General features: G+C 43.4%; 1 protein-coding gene across 2 annotated transcripts in view; it reads right to left on the reverse strand.

Annotated features, from left to right (window-relative positions):
• Positions 1-367: 367 nt before the first annotated feature.
• Positions 368-16502, reverse strand: part of hhatlb (hedgehog acyltransferase like, b) — a 43250-nt gene continuing 27115 nt past the window's right edge. For both annotated transcript variants that reach the window (XM_029755071.1, XM_029755070.1), the window contains exons 8-12: positions 15134-15278; positions 15012-15047; positions 14573-14774; positions 13827-13968; positions 368-1891 (exon numbers count right to left, since the gene is read on the reverse strand). In XM_029755071.1, the coding sequence (XP_029610931.1) occupies positions 1662-1891; positions 13827-13968; positions 14573-14774; positions 15012-15047; positions 15134-15278 (755 nt within the window). In that variant the 3' untranslated portion in view covers positions 368-1661. The remainder of the gene's footprint in view (positions 1892-13826; positions 13969-14572; positions 14775-15011; positions 15048-15133; positions 15279-16502) is intronic.

Raw genomic sequence — 16502 nt, forward strand, 5'->3', positions numbered from 1 at the left:
CCGCCTTGCGGCGTTTGTGGGGGTGTGGGCCACGCCAGTGAGAGTATTGAGATTGAGGTCATCCTCCATACTAGACGGTGTAAAGCATGGACTCTGAGTCAGATGCAGGATCTACTGCAGTGACTCAGTCATATTTATAGAGTGCTTAAGCCTCTTTCTCATTGTCTCTCTCTCTCTCTCTCTGTCTCTCTCTCTCTCTCTCTCTCTCTCTCTCTCTCTCTCTCATTCTTTCTCTGTCTCTTTCTTTCTCTCTCTTCTCTCTCTCGTCTTTCTCAAAGAGTATTCTGAGTTACAGCATCAGAGAGGTCAATGGTCACATTTTTTAAATGAGAACGAAGTAAAAGAGACAAAAAGTTGGAGTCGCGTATCAGTAAATCAATATATTATATTTGGATGTACAGTACATTTGACAGGAAAGGAGTGTCTGAGCTTCACAGAGTTTTCTATTATATCCTCTGTTAAAACCACGTCTCCGAGAGGTGTGTATCTTAGTTAAAACCAGAGGATCTTAGTTAAAACCAGAGGATCTTAGTTAAAACCAGAGGTGTGGATCTTAGTTAAAACCAGAGGATCTTAGTTAAAACCAGAGGAGTGGATCTTAGTTAAAACCAGAGGATCTTAGTTAAAACCAGAGGATCTTAGTTAAAACCAGAGGATCTTAGTTAAAACCAGAGGTGTGTATCTTAGTTAAAACCAGAGGTGTGGATCTTAGTTAAAACCAGAGGTGTGGATCTTAGTTAAAACCAGAGGTGTGGATCTTAGTTAAAACCAGAGGTGTGGATCTTAGTTAAAACCAGAGGTGTGGATCTTAGTTAAAACCAGAGGTGTGGATCTTAGTTAAAACCAGAGGTGAGGATCTTAGTTAAAACCAGAGGTGTGGATCTTAGTTAAAACCAGAGGTGTGGATCTTAGTTAAAACCAGAGGATCTTAGTTAAAACCAGAGGATCTTAGTTAAAACCAGAGGTGTGGATCTTAGTTAAAACCAGAGGATCTTAGTTAAAACCAGAGGATCTTAGTTAAAACCAGAGGATCTTAGTTAAAACCAGAGGTGTGTATCTTAGTTAAAACCAGAGGTGTGGATCTTAGTTAAAACCAGAGGTGTGGATCTTAGTTAAAACCAGAGGTGTGGATCTTAGTTAAAACCAGAGGTGTGGATCTTAGTTAAAACCAGAGGTGTGGATCTTAGTTAAAACCAGAGGTGAGGATCTTAGTTAAAACCAGAGGTGTGGATCTTAGTTAAAACCAGAGGTGTGGATCTTAGTTAAAACCAGAGGTGTGGATCTTAGTTAAAACCAGAGGTGTGGATCTTAGTTAAAACCACATCTTTGAGCACCACTTAGAGGATTTAATTACAATAAAGGCAGTTTTACATGATTAGCAATGAAACACAACTTCTGTTTAAAACATTGTAGAAAATCTATATTGATGACAGCACTCTCAGGGTGTTTTAGGCAGTAGACTGGGTAGAAATCTTAGATATTGCTCTTTGTAGATATTACAGTAGATATATATTGCTGCTCAATAGATTTTATTGCCATGAAGAACTTCTAAATATACCTTGTCGATTAATTGTAGCCTCGCCATCTCCATGACGACACAGAGGAAACCATGATTCATAAAGACATTTGGGACTTTGACAGACACTGCCACCCTCCAATCACTACTCTGCTTTCTCCTTGCTGGGGTCCACCACCGGCTGAGTGGGGGCTGTGGATGTGACTGTTGTGGGGGCTGGGGGAGGGGCGGGGGTGGGGGCTGGGGGAGGGACGGGGGTGGGGGGAGGGACGGGGTCTGGGTCATTGATCAGAGCCTGTCTTCTCTCTCTCTCCTTGATGAGCTGGACCAGACAATAGGTCACTATGAAGACAGTGATGGTGGTGATGGGGAAACCTGGAGGGGGAGGAACAAGTCAACAATGGACACTAATAACTATATCATAATAACTATATATAAAGTAACATACTAGTTATCAACACAGTGATGGTGGTGATGGGGAAGCCTGGAGGGGGAGGAACACGTCAACATGGTACACTAATAACTATATCATAATAACTATATATCAAGTAACATACTAGTTATCAACACAGTGATGGTGGTGATGGGAAGCCTGGAGGGGGAGGAACAAGTCAACAATGGACACTAATAACTATATCATAATAACTATATATCAAGTAACATACTAGTTATCGACACAGTGATGGTGGTGATGGGGAAGCCTGGAGGGGGAGGAACACGTCAACATGGTACACTAATAACTATATCATAATAACTATATATAAAGTAACATACTAGTTATCAACACAGTGATGGTGGTGATGGGAAGCCTGGAGGGGGAGGAACAAGTCAACAATGGACACTAATAACTATATCATAATAACTATATATCAAGTAACATACTAGTTATCAACACAGTGATGGTGGTGATGGGAAGCCTGGAGGGGGAGGAACAAGTCAACAATGGACACTAATAACTATATCATAATAACTATATATCAAGTAACATACTAGTTATCAACACAGTGATGGTGGTGATGGGAAGCCTGGAGGGGGAGGAACAAGTCAACAATGGACACTAATAACTATATCATAATAACTATATATCAAGTAACATACTAGTTATCAACACAGTGATGTGGTGATGGGAAGCCTGGAGGGGGAGGAACAAGTCAACAATGGACACTAATAACTATATCATAATAACTATATATCAAGTAACATACTAGTTATCAACACAGTGATGGTGGTGATGGGAAGCCTGGAGGGGGAGGAACAAGTCAACAATGGACACTAATAACTATATTTATACAATGGGTGTGTCTAATCCTTAATGAGGATTTGGTTAAAACCTTATTCCAGCCGGTGTCTATTCCAGCCCAGCCAGGCAATTTATAAACTTGATCTCCACTATAAAAAGCATCTAGACATTATCTCACATTTCTTTTAGACTAACATTTAGTTTTCAGCAGCGGAGATTTATATCAACCTTGCTGTCTGTCTCTCCGACATTTGCAACATTGTTTCAATATTGAACTTCGATCTCCAGACGTAATTAACGTGTTGGGAGTCATGACGAGATGGACAGACAGGAGGCGTATCTCAGCCAGTTGAAATCATGAATCATCTGGAATAATTTTTATGGATTTATACAAGGAAATGTTAATTCCTAAAAGGTCAGCTAGTTTTCAGTCTTTCCAGCTTCAGTTTGAAGTGTTGTGTTACTGTAGCTGTGTTGTGTTACTGTAACTGTGTTGTGTTACTGTAGCTGTGTTGTGTTACTGTAGTTGTGTTGTGTTACTGTAGCTGTGTTGTGTTACTGTAGCTGTGTTACTGTAGTAGTGTTGTGTTACCGTAGCTGTGTTGTGTTACCGTAGCTGTGTTGTGTTACTGTAGCTGTGTTGTGTTACTGTAGCTGTGTTGTGTTACCGTAGCTGTGTTGTGTTACTGTAGCTGTGTTGTGTTACCGTAGCTGTGTTGTGTTACAGTAGCTGTGTTGTGTTACTGTAGCTGTGTTGTTTTACTGTAGCTGTGTTACTGTAGCTGTGTTGTGTTACTGTAGTTGTGTTGTGTTACCGTAGCTGTGTTGTGTTACCGTAGCTGTGTTGTGTTACTGTAGCTGTGTTGTGTTACTGTAGCTATGTTGTGTTACCGTAGCTGTGTTGTGTTACTGTAGCTGTGTTGTGTTACCGTAGCTGTGTTGTGTTACCGTAGCTGTGTTGTGTTACTGTAGCTGTGTTGTGTTACTGTAGCCGTGTTACTGTAGCTGTGTTGTGTTACTGTAGCTGTGTTGTGTTACTGTAGCTGTGTTGTGTTACTGTAGCTGTGTTACTGTAGCTGTGTTGTGTTACTGTAGCTGTGTTGTGTTACTGTAGTTGTGTTGTGTTACTGTAGTTGTGTTGTGTTACTGTAGCTGTGTTGTGTTACCGTAGCTGTGTTGTGTTACTGTAGCTGTGTTGTGTTACTGTAGCTGTGTTACCGTAGCTGTGTTGTGTTACTGTAGCTGTGTTGTGTTACTGTAGCTGTGTTACTGTAGTTGTGTTGTGTTACTGTAGCTGTGTTGTGTTACTGTAGCTGTGTTGTGTTACCGTAGCTGTGTTGTGTTACTGTAGCTGTGTTGTGTTACTGTAGCTGTGTTACTGTAGTTGTGTTGTGTTACTGTAGCTGTGTTGTGTTACTGTAGCTGTGTTGTGTTACTGTAGCTGTGTTGTGTTACTGTAGCTGTGTTACTGTAGTTGTGTTGTGTTACTGTAGCTGTGTTGTGTTACTGTAGCTGTGTTGTGTTACTGTAGCTGTGTTGTGTTACTGTAGCTGTGTTGTGTTACCGTAGCTGTGTTGTGTTACCGTAGCTGTGTTGTGTTACTGTAGCTGTGTTGTGTTACCGTAGCTGTGTTGTGTTACCGTAGCTGTGTTGTGTTACTGTAGCTGTGTTGTGTTATTGTAGCTGTGTTGTGTTACCGTAGCTGTGTTGTGTTACCGTAGCTGTGTTGTGTTACTGTAGCTGTGTTGTGTTACTGTAGCTGTGTTGTGTTACTGTAGCTGTGTTACTGTAGCTGTGTTGTGTTTACTGTAGCTGTTTTGTGTTACTGTAGCTGTGTTGTGTTACTGTAGTTGTGTTATGTTACTGTAGTTGTGTTGTGTTACTGTAGCTGTGTTGTGTTACCGTAGCTGTGTTGTGTTACTGTAGCTGTGTTGTGTTACTGTAGCTGTGTTACTGTAGCTGTGTTGTGTTACTGTAGCTGTGTTGTGTTACTGTAGCTGTGTTACTGTAGTTGTGTTGTGTTACTGTAGCAGTGTTGTGTTACCGTAGCTGTGTTGTGTTACTGTAGCTGTGTTGTGTTACTGTAGCTGTGTTACTGTAGTTGTGTTGTGTTACTGTAGCTGTGTTGTGTTACTGTAGCTGTGTTGTGTTACTGTAGCTGTGTTACTGTAGTTGTGTTGTGTTACTGTAGCTGTGTTGTGTTACTGTAGCTGTGTTGTGTTACTGTAGCTGTGTTACTGTAGCTGTGTTGTGTTACCGTAGCTGTGTTGTGTTACTGTAGCTGTGTTGTGTTACTGTAGCTGTGTTTGTTACCGTAGCTGTGTTGTGTTACCGTAGCTGTGTTGTGTTACTGTAGCTGTGTTGTGTTACTGTAGCTGTGTTGTGTTACCGTAGCTGTGTTGTGTTACCGTAGCTGTGTTGTGTTACTGTAGCTGTGTTGTGTTACTGTAGCTGTGTTACTGTAGCTTTTGTGTTACTGTAGCTGTGTTGTGTTACCGTAGCTGTGTTGTGTTACTGTAGCTGTGTTGTGTTACTGTAGCTGTGTTACCGTAGCTGTGTTGTGTTACTGTAGCTGTGTTGTGTTACTGTAGCTGTGTTACTGTAGTTGTGTTGTGTTACTGTAGCAGTGTTGTGTTACCGTAGCTGTGTTGTGTTACCGTAGCTGTGTTGTGTTACCGTAGCTGTGTTTTGTTACTGTAGCTGTGTTGTGTTACTGTAGCTGTGTTACTGTAGTTGTGTTGTGTTACTGTAGCTGTGTTGTGTTACTGTAGCTGTGTTGTGTTACTGTAGCTGTGTTGTATTACTGTAGCTGTGTTACTGTAGTTGTGTTGTGTTACTGTAGCTGTGTTGTGTTACTGTAGCTGTGTTGTGTTACTGTAGCTGTGTTACTGTAGCTGTGTTGTGTTACCGTAGCTGTGTTGTGTTACTGTAGCTGTGTTTGTTACCGTAGCTGTGTTGTGTTACCGTAGCTGTGTTGTGTTACTGTAGCTGTGTTGTGTTACTGTAGCTGTGTTGTGTTACCGTAGCTGTGTTGTGTTACCGTAGCTGTGTTGTGTTACTGTAGCTGTGTTACTGTAGCTTGTTGTGTTACTGTAGCTGTGTTACTGTAGTTGTGTTGTGTTACTGTAGCTGTGTTGTGTTACCGTAGCTGTGTTGTGTTACCGTAGCTGTGTTGTGTTACTGTAGCTGTGTTGTGTTACTGTAGCTGTGTTACTGTAGCTGTGTTGTGTTACTGTAGCTGTGTTGTGTTACCGTAGCTGTGTTGTGTTACTGTAGCTGTGTTGTGTTACTGTAGCTGTGTTACTGTAGTAGTGTTGTGTTACCGTAGCTGTGTTGTGTTACCGTAGCTGTGTTGTGTTACTGTAGCTGTGTTGTGTTACTGTAGCTGTGTTGTGTTACCGTAGCTGTGTTGTGTTACTGTAGCTGTGTTGTGTTACCGTAGCTGTGTTGTGTACCGTAGCTGTGTTGTGTTACTGTAGCTGTGTTGTTTTACTGTAGCTGTGTTACTGTAGCTGTGTTGTGTTACTGTAGTTGTGTGTGTTACCGTAGCTGTGTTGTGTTACCGTAGCTGTGTTGTGTTACTGTAGCTGTGTTGTGTTACTGTAGCTATGTTGTGTTACCGTAGCTGTGTTGTGTTACTGTAGCTGTGTTGTGTTACCGTAGCTGTGTTGTGTTACCGTAGCTGTGTTGTGTTACTGTAGCTGTGTTGTGTTACTGTAGCCGTGTTACTGTAGCTGTGTTGTGTTTCTGTAGCTGTGTTGTGCTACTGTAGCTGTGTTGTGTTACTGTAGCTGTGTTACTGTAGCTGTGTTGTGTTACTGTAGCTGTGTTGTGTTACTGTAGCTGTGTTGTGTTACTGTAGTTGTGTTGTGTTACTGTAGTTGTGTTGTGTTACTGTAGCTGTGTTGTGTTACCGTAGCTGTGTTGTGTTACTGTAGCTGTGTTACCGTAGCTGTGTTGTGTTACTGTAGCTGTGTTGTGTTACTGTAGCTGTGTTACGGTAGTGTGTGTGTTACTGTAGCTGTGTTGTGTTACTGTAGCTGTGTTGTGTTACCGTAGCTGTGTTGTGTTACTGTAGCTGTGTTGTGTTACTGTAGCTGTGTTGTGTTACTGTAGCTGTGTTGTGTTACTGTAGCTGTGTTGTGTTACTGTAGCTGTGTTACTGTAGCTGTGTTGTGTTACTGTAGCTGTGTTGTGTTACTGTAGCTGTGTTGTGTTACTGTAGTTGTGTTGTGTTACTGTAGTTGTGTTGTGTTACTGTAGCTGTGTTGTGTTACCGTAGCTGTGTTGTGTTACTGTAGCTGTGTTGTGTTACTGTAGCTGTGTTACCGTAGCTGTGTTGTGTTACTGTAGCTGTGTTGTGTTACTGTAGCTGTGTTACTGTAGTTGTGTTGTGTTACTGTAGCTGTGTTGTGTTACTGTAGCTGTGTTGTGTTACCGTAGCTGTGTTGTGTTACTGTAGCTGTGTTGTGTTACTGTAGCTGTGTTACTGTAGTTGTGTTGTGTTACTGTAGCTGTGTTGTGTTACTGTAGCTGTGTTGTGTTACTGTAGCTGTGTTGTGTTACTGTAGCTGTGTTGTGTTACTGTAGTTGTGTTGTGTTACTGTAGCTGTGTTGTGTTACTGTAGCTGTGTTGTGTTACTGTAGCTGTGTTACTGTAGCTGTGTTGTGTTACCGTAGCTGTGTTGTGTTACCGTAGCTGTGTTGTGTTACTGTAGCTGTGTTGTGTTACCGTAGCTGTGTTGTGTTACCGTAGCTGTGTTGTGTTACTGTAGCTGTGTTGTGTTATTGTAGCTGTGTTGTGTTACCGTAGCTGTGTTGTGTTACCGTAGCTGTGTTGTGTTACTGTAGCTGTGTTGTGTTACTGTAGCTGTGTTGTGTTACTGTAGCTGTGTTACTGTAGCTGTGTTGTGTTACTGTAGCTGTTTTGTGTTACTGTAGCTGTGTTGTGTTACTGTAGTTGTGTTATGTTACTGTAGTTGTGTTGTGTTACTGTAGCTGTGTTGTGTTACCGTAGCTGTGTTGTGTTACTGTAGCTGTGTTGTGTTACTGTAGCTGTGTTACCGTAGCTGTGTTGTGTTACTGTAGCTGTGTTGTGTTACTGTAGCTGTGTTACTGTAGTTGTGTTGTGTTACTGTAGCAGTGTTGTGTTACCGTAGCTGTGTTGTGTTACTGTAGCTGTGTTGTGTTACTGTAGCTGTGTTACTGTAGTTGTGTTGTGTTACTGTAGCTGTGTTGTGTTACTGTAGCTGTGTTGTGTTACTGTAGCTGTGTTACTGTAGTTGTGTTGTGTTACTGTAGCTGTGTTGTGTTACTGTAGCTGTGTTGTGTTACTGTAGCTGTGTTACTGTAGCTGTGTTGTGTTACCGTAGCTGTGTTGTGTTACTGTAGCTGTGTTGTGTTACTGTAGCTGTGTTTGTTACCGTAGCTGTGTTGTGTTACCGTAGCTGTGTTGTGTTACTGTAGCTGTGTTGTGTTACTGTAGCTGTGTTGTGTTACCGTAGCTGTGTTGTGTTACCGTAGCTGTGTTGTGTTACTGTAGCTGTGTTGTGTTACTGTAGCTGTGTTACTGTAGCTTGTTGTGTTACTGTAGCTGTGTTGTGTTACCGTAGCTGTGTTGTGTTACTGTAGCTGTGTTGTGTTACTGTAGCTGTGTTACCGTAGCTGTGTTGTGTTACTGTAGCTGTGTTGTGTTACTGTAGCTGTGTTACTGTAGTTGTGTTGTGTTACTGTAGCAGTGTTGTGTTACCGTAGCTGTGTTGTGTTACCGTAGCTGTGTTGTGTTACCGTAGCTGTGTTTTGTTACTGTAGCTGTGTTGTGTTACTGTAGCTGTGTTACTGTAGTTGTGTTGTGTTACTGTAGCTGTGTTGTGTTACTGTAGCTGTGTTGTGTTACTGTAGCTGTGTTGTGTTACTGTAGCTGTGTTACTGTAGTTGTGTTGTGTTACTGTAGCTGTGTTGTGTTACTGTAGCTGTGTTGTGTTACTGTAGCTGTGTTACTGTAGCTGTGTTGTGTTACCGTAGCTGTGTTGTGTTACTGTAGCTGTGTTTGTTACCGTAGCTGTGTTGTGTTACCGTAGCTGTGTTGTGTTACTGTAGCTGTGTTGTGTTACTGTAGCTGTGTTGTGTTACCGTAGCTGTGTTGTGTTACCGTAGCTGTGTTGTGTTACTGTAGCTGTGTTGTGTTACTGTAGCTGTGTTACTGTAGCTTGTTGTGTTACTGTAGCTGTGTTACTGTAGTTGTGTTGTGTTACTGTAGCTGTGTTGTGTTACCGTAGCTGTGTTGTGTTACCGTAGCTGTGTTGTGTTACTGTAGCTGTGTTGTGTTACTGTAGCTGTGTTACTGTAGCTTGTTGTGTTACTGTAGCTGTGTTGTGTTACCGTAGCTGTGTTGTGTTACTGTAGCTGTGTTGTGTTACTGTAGCTGTGTTACTGTAGTAGTGTTGTGTTACCGTAGCTGTGTTGTGTTACCGTAGCTGTGTTGTGTTACTGTAGCTGTGTTGTGTTACTGTAACTGTGTTGTGTTACCGTAGCTGTGTTGTGTTACTGTAGCTGTGTTGTGTTACCGTAGCTGTGTTGTGTTACCGTAGCTGTGTTGTGTTACTGTAGCTGTGTTGTTTTACTGTAGCTGTGTTACTGTAGCTGTGTTGTGTTACTGTAGTTGTGTTGTGTTACCGTAGCTGTGTTGTGTTACCGTAGCTGTGTTGTGTTACTGTAGCTGTGTTGTGTTACTGTAGCTATGTTGTGTTACCGTAGCTGTGTTGTGTTACTGTAGCTGTGTTGTGTTACCGTAGCTGTGTTGTGTTACCGTAGCTGTGTTGTGTTACTGTAGCTGTGTTGTGTTACTGTAGCCGTGTTACTGTAGCTGTGTTGTGTTACTGTAGCTGTGTTGTGTTACTGTAGCTGTGTTGTGTTACTGTAGCTGTGTTACTGTAGCTGTGTTGTGTTACTGTAGCTGTGTTGTGTTACTGTAGCTGTGTTGTGTTACTGTAGTTGTGTTGTGTTACTGTAGTTGTGTTGTGTTACTGTAGCTGTGTTGTGTTACCGTAGCTGTGTTGTGTTACTGTAGCTGTGTTGTGTTACTGTAGCTGTGTTACCGTAGCTGTGTTGTGTTACTGTAGCTGTGTTGTGTTACTGTAGCTGTGTTACTGTAGTTGTGTTGTGTTACTGTAGCTGTGTTGTGTTACTGTAGCTGTGTTGTGTTACCGTAGCTGTGTTGTGTTACTGTAGCTGTGTTGTGTTACTGTAGCTGTGTTACTGTAGTTGTGTTGTGTTACTGTAGCTGTGTTGTGTTACTGTAGCTGTGTTGTGTTACTGTAGCTGTGTTGTGTTACTGTAGCTGTGTTAATGTAGTTGTGTTGTGTTACTGTAGCTGTGTTGTGTTACTGTAGCTGTGTTGTGTTACTGTACTGTAGCTGTGTTTACTGTAGCTGTGTTGTGTTACCGTTGCTGTGTTGTGTTACCGGTAGCTGTGTTGTGTTACCTGTAGCTGTGTTGTGTTACCGTAGCTGTGTTGTGTTACTGTAGCTGTGTTGTGTTACTGTAGCTGTGTTACTGTAGCTGTGTTGTGTTACCGTAGCTGTGTTGTGTTACCGTAGCTGTGTTGTGTTACTGTAGCTGTGTTGTGTTACCGTAGCAGTGTTGTGTTACCGTAGCTGTGTTGTGTTACTGTAGCTGTGTTGTGTTACTGTAGCTGTGTTACTGTAGTTGTGTTGTGTTACTGTAGCTGTGTTGTGTTACTGTAGCTGTGTTGTGTTACTGTAGCTGTGTTACTGTAGTTGTGTTGTGTTACTGTAGCTGTGTTGTGTTACTGTAGCTGTGTTGTGTTACTGTAGCTGTGTTACTGTAGCTGTGTTGTGTTACCGTAGCTGTGTTGTGTTACTGTAGCTGTGTTGTGTTACTGTAGCTGTGTTTGTTACCGTAGCTGTGTTGTGTTACCGTAGCTGTGTTGTGTTACTGTAGCTGTGTTGTGTTACTGTAGCTGTGTTGTGTTACCGTAGCTGTGTTGTGTTACCGTAGCTGTGTTGTGTTACTGTAGCTGTGTTGTGTTACTGTAGCTGTGTTACTGTAGCTTGTTGTGTTACTGTAGCTGTGTTGTGTTACCGTAGCTGTGTTGTGTTACTGTAGCTGTGTTGTGTTACTGTAGCTGTGTTACTGTAGTTGTGTTGTGTTACTGTAGCAGTGTTGTGTTACCGTAGCTGTGTTGTGTTACCGTAGCTGTGTTGTGTTACCGTAGCTGTGTTTTGTTACTGTAGCTGTGTTGTGTTACTGTAGCTGTGTTACTGTAGTTGTGTTGTGTTACTGTAGCTGTGTTGTGTTACTGTAGCTGTGTTGTGTTACTTTAGCTGTGTTGTGTTACTGTAGCTGTGTTACTGTAGTTGTGTTGTGTTACTGTAGCTGTGTTGTGTTACTGTAGCTGTGTTGTGTTACTGTAGCTGTGTTACTGTAGCTGTGTTGTGTTACCGTAGCTGTGTTGTGTTACTGTAGCTGTGTTTGTTACCGTAGCTGTGTTGTGTTACCGTAGCTGTGTTGTGTTACTGTAGCTGTGTTGTGTTACTGTAGCTGTGTTGTGTTACCGTAGCTGTGTTGTGTTACCGTAGCTGTGTTGTGTTACTGTAGCTGTGTTGTGTTACTGTAGCTGTGTTACTGTAGCTTGTTGTGTTACTGTAGCTGTGTTACTGTAGTTGTGTTGTGTTACTGTAGCTGTGTTGTGTTACCGTAGCTGTGTTGTGTTACCGTAGCTGTGTTGTGTTACTGTAGCTGTGTTGTGTTACTGTAGCTGTGTTACTGTAGCTTGTTGTGTTACTGTAGCTGTGTTGTGTTACCGTAGCTGTGTTGTGTTACTGTAGCTGTGTTGTGTTACTGTAGCTGTGTTACCGTAGCTGTGTTGTGTTACTGTAGCTGTGTTGTGTTACTGTAGCTGTGTTACTGTAGTTGTGTTGTGTTACTGTAGCAGTGTTGTGTTACCGTAGCTGTGTTGTGTTACCGTAGCTGTGTTGTGTTACCGTAGCTGTGTTGTGTTACTGTAGCTGTGTTGTGTTACTGTAGCTGTGTTACTGTAGTTGTGTTGTGTTACTGTAGCTGTGTTGTGTTACTGTAGCTGTGTTGTGTTACTGTAGCTGTGTTGTGTTACTGTAGCTATGTTACTGTAGTTGTGTTGTGTTACTGTAGCTGTGTTGTGTTACTGTAGCTGTGTTGTGTTACTGTAGCTGTGTTACTGTAGCTGTGTTGTGTTACCGTAGCTGTGTTGTGTTACTGTAGCTGTGTTGTGTTACTGTAGCTGTGTTTGTTACCGTAGGTGTGTTGTGTTACCGTAGCTGTGTTGTGTTACTGTAGCTGTGTTGTGTTACTGTAGCTGTGTTGTGTTACCGTAGCTGTGTTGTGTTACCGTAGCTGTGTTGTGTTACTGTAGCTGTGTTGTGTTACTGTAGCTGTGTTACTGTAGCTTGTTGTGTTACTGTAGCTGTGTTACTGTAGTTGTGTTGTGTTACTGTAGCTGTGTTGTGTTACCGTAGCTGTGTTGTGTTACCGTAGCTGTGTTGAGTTACTGTAGCTGTGTTGTGTTACTGTAGCTGTGTTGTGTTACTGTAGCTGTGTTGTGTTGTGTTACCGTAGCTGTGTTGTGTTACTGTAGTTGTGTTGTGTTACTGTAGCTGTGTTGTGTTACTGTAGCTGTGTTGTGTTACTGTAGCTGTGTTGTTGGCTAGCTCCTCTGAACAACAGTGTCCTGATGAGAGAGCACATTTTCTATGCCAGGTGAAATCACACCTCATTAGCTCATTGTTATGGATGTATCCAAAGAAAACAGCTTAAACAAATGCAAATGAGGCTACTTTGCTGTTATTCTGTCTGCGCTTTTTGACGTGGGTCACGTCCTGACCATAGTAAGATGTTATTTTCTATAGTAGAGTAGGTCAGGGCGTGACAGGGGGTGTTTTGTGTTTTTCTATGTTTTCTATTTCTATGTTTGTGTTCTAGGTTTTCTATTTCTATGTTGTTGTTTTTTTGGGTTGATCTCCAATTGGAGGCAGCTGGTCCTCGTTGCCTCTGATTGGAGATCATATTTAAGTAGGGGTTTTTCTTCCTGGGTTTTTGTGGGTAGTTGTTCTCCGTTTAGTTGTATGTTGCCTGACGGAACGGTTTGCTGTCGTTTTGTTTCTTTGCAAAGTGTTTCGATTTTCATTAAAGAATAATTTTTACATTTACGTCATTTAGCAGACGCTCTTATCCAGAGCGACTTACAATTATGAGCACTCAACACGCCGCGCCTTGGACCCCTCTATACGACGCACGTTACAACGTGGCAGTAAGTTAGCCGTAGTTAGCTAGCTATCAAGCAAGGGATTAGAACGTTGCCAGCCAGTATGGCAATGGAACATTTAGAACGAACGACTGGGTCGCGTCCATAGATACAGAACCAAAAGACTGAACGACTGGGTCGCGTCCATAGATTCAGAACAAAAAGACTGAACGACTGGGTCGCGTCTCTCTGGCAACCGAACCGATAGAACGAACGACCAGCCCGGCTTGCGTAGCAACCCTAGATTTGTATCGGGACTATATCTTGCGCAAGGATCAAATAGTATGAATAAATTCCTCAAAATAATGTTTTTAATGGAAATATGTCAATCGTTATTTGAATATGTTGTTAACCCGGTATATAAAAGTGATAATGCCCTCGAAGCCATTGTTTGGAGGATATATTGGCACGGTTTGCCGGGCCTCGACTTCATCTCGGGCCTAACAACACCCATGCCAATATATCCAAACAACAGCTTCTCGGGCATTATCACTTAAGTGTAATAACTATATATAAAGTGAGGTACTAGTTATCATCACAGTGATGGTGGTGAGGGGGAAGCCTGGAGGCGGAGGAGTTAGTCATAGTGTGTTTACTGTTACTCAAGGAAATACTAGGTCTAGTTACTATATAATATAGTGTGATCATAGTATGCCAGTACCACACCAAAACAGTTGTACATGTTCAATATCATGTTCAGTATGAGCATTGACGTTCTTCAACATCGAGATCAAGAGACGGGGCTGAAAGGAAACTTAACTATCTGTTACCTTTAAGCAGCAGTCTCTTGGCGACCAGCTTAGTGAACTCCAGGCTGTTGAGAGCGATGACGTTGTAGAGGACGATGGTCCAGAAGTTAAAGGTGTTGAACACAGCTCTGATCCTACGAGACATGGCAGGAGACATCGCCATCTAGAGGAGGGGAGAGGGAGAGGGAGATGTTAAACAGAGCTCTGATCATACGAGACACAGCAGGAGACATCACCATGGAGAGGAGAGGAGAGGAGGGGAGAGGAGAGGAGAGGAGAGGAGGGGAGGGGAGAGGAGAGGAGGGGAGGGGAGGGGAGGGGAGGGGAGAGGAGAGGAGAGGAGAGGAGGGGAGGGGAGGGGAGAGGATGAGGAGAGGAGAGGAGGGGAGGGGAGAGGAGAGGAGAGGATGATGGGAGGGGAGGGGAGGGAGGGAGGGGAGGGGAGGGGAGAGGGAGAGGAGAGGAGAGGAGAGAGGAGAGGAGGGGAGGGATGAGGAGAGGAGGGTAGGGGAGAGGGGAGGGGAGGATGAGGAGAGGAGAGGAGAGGAGAGGAGAGGAGAGGAGAGAGAGTTAAAGGTGTTGAGGTGATTTTGTCAACGAGGCCGTTTATCTACTTCCCTAGAGTCAGATGACCTCGTGGTGGATCCATTTTATTGTCTCTTGTGTCCAGTATGAAGGAAGTTAAAGGTTGTTTGCGAGCCAATGTTAACTAGCATTAGCATAATGATTGGAAGCCTGTAGGTATCGACTAGCATGCGCTCTCTCACCTCTAGAGAAGCGAAGGGTTCCATGCAGATGAACTTGGATGTCCAGAGCTCGAAGTTGAGTCCGAAGCAGTTGAAGAAGGCCCAGATAAACACCACCTGGCAGGGTCCCAGCCACAGGACAGTGATGCCAAAAGTACACAGCGTAGCAATGGCCTCATCCCACACAGTGTCATGCTTCCCTCCAAGGTAATTATACACATACCTGGAGGTGTAGACACAGACACAGGTAATTATACACATACCTGGAGGTGTAGACACAGACACAGGTAATTATACACATAACTGGAGGACGATACAGACACAGGTAATCATACACATACCTGGAGAGTGACAGACACAGGTAATCATACACATAACTGATGGACGATACAGACAGACACAGTTCTGAGATTACAACTCTGATATTTGGTATGAATGAAGTGACATGCTGGTGACTTACTTGCACAGCCAGTCATTTATTCCTCTGTCAAAGTGTCTATGAGGGAGAAAAATAACAAATTACTTGTGTGAGAACACAAAGATGTGGAGAAGGGAGAAAGTCTGACAGGTCTGTTAACGTACGTTTCAGAGAAGACATAGAGCATTGTGATACATTTAGGAGGTTGAGGAGGGTCCAGATGGTCCAGTCTAGACACAGTGTTGATCACCCCAAACAACACCGCTGCCTTCACCCAGTCATACACCAGGTTACAGTAGGCCAGCCCAACTACAGGAGACAGAGAGACCAGACATACACCAGGTTACAGTAGGCCAGACCAACTACAGGAGACAGAGAGACCAGACATACACCAGGTTACAGTAGGCCAGCCCAAGTACAGGAGACAGAGAGACCAGACATACACCAGGTTACAGTAGGCCAGACCAACTACAGGAGACAGAGAGACATACACCAGGTTACAGTAGGCCAGTCCAACTACAGGAGACAGAGAGACATACACCAGGTTACAGTAGGCCAGACCAACTACAGGAGACAGAGAGACATACACCAGGTTACAGTAGGCCAGCCCAACTACGGGAGACAGAGAGACCAGTCATACACCAGGTTACAGTAGGCCAGACCAACTACAGGAGACAGAGAGACACACACCAGGTTACAGTAGGCCAGACCAACTACAGGAGACAGAGAGACATACACCAGGTTACAGTAGGCCAGACCAACTACAGGAGACAGAGAGACATACACCAGGTTACAGTAGGCCAGCCCAACGACAGGAGACAGAGAGACATACACGAGGTTACAGTAGGCCAGACCAACTACAGGAGACAGAGAGACCAGACATACACCAGGTTACAGTAGGCTATGATACTGTTACAGACCTACAGCCCAGTCAGACATGATACTGTTACAGACCTACAGCCCAGTCAGACATGATACTGTTACAGACCTACAGCCCATTCAGACATGTTACTGTTACAGACCTACAGCCCAGTCAGACATGTTACTGTTACAGACCTACAGCCCAGTCAGACATGATACTGTTACAGACCTACAGCCCAGTCAGACATGTTACTGTTACAGACCTACAGCCCAGTCAGACATGATACTGTTACAGACCTACAGCCCAGTCAGACATGATACTGTTACAGACCTACAGCCCAGTCAGACATGATACTGTTACAGACCTACAGCCCAGTCAGTCATGTTACAGACCTACAGCCCAGTCAGACATGATACAGACCTACAGCCCAGTCAGACATGTTACTGTTACAGACCTACAGCCCAGTCAGTCATGATACTGTTACAGACCTACAGCCCAGTCAGACATGATACAGACCTACAGCCCAGTCAGTCATGTTACTGTTACAGACCTACAGCCCAGTCAGACATGTTACTGTTACAGACCTACAGCCCAGTCAGTCATGTTACAGACCTACAGCCCAGTCAGACATGTTACTGTTACAGACCTACAGCCCAGTCAGTCATGTTACA

The sequence above is a fragment of the Salmo trutta genome, chromosome 6 (assembly GCF_901001165.1).
Source record: "Salmo trutta chromosome 6, fSalTru1.1, whole genome shotgun sequence".
Classification (NCBI taxonomy): Eukaryota; Metazoa; Chordata; class Actinopteri; order Salmoniformes; family Salmonidae; genus Salmo; species Salmo trutta.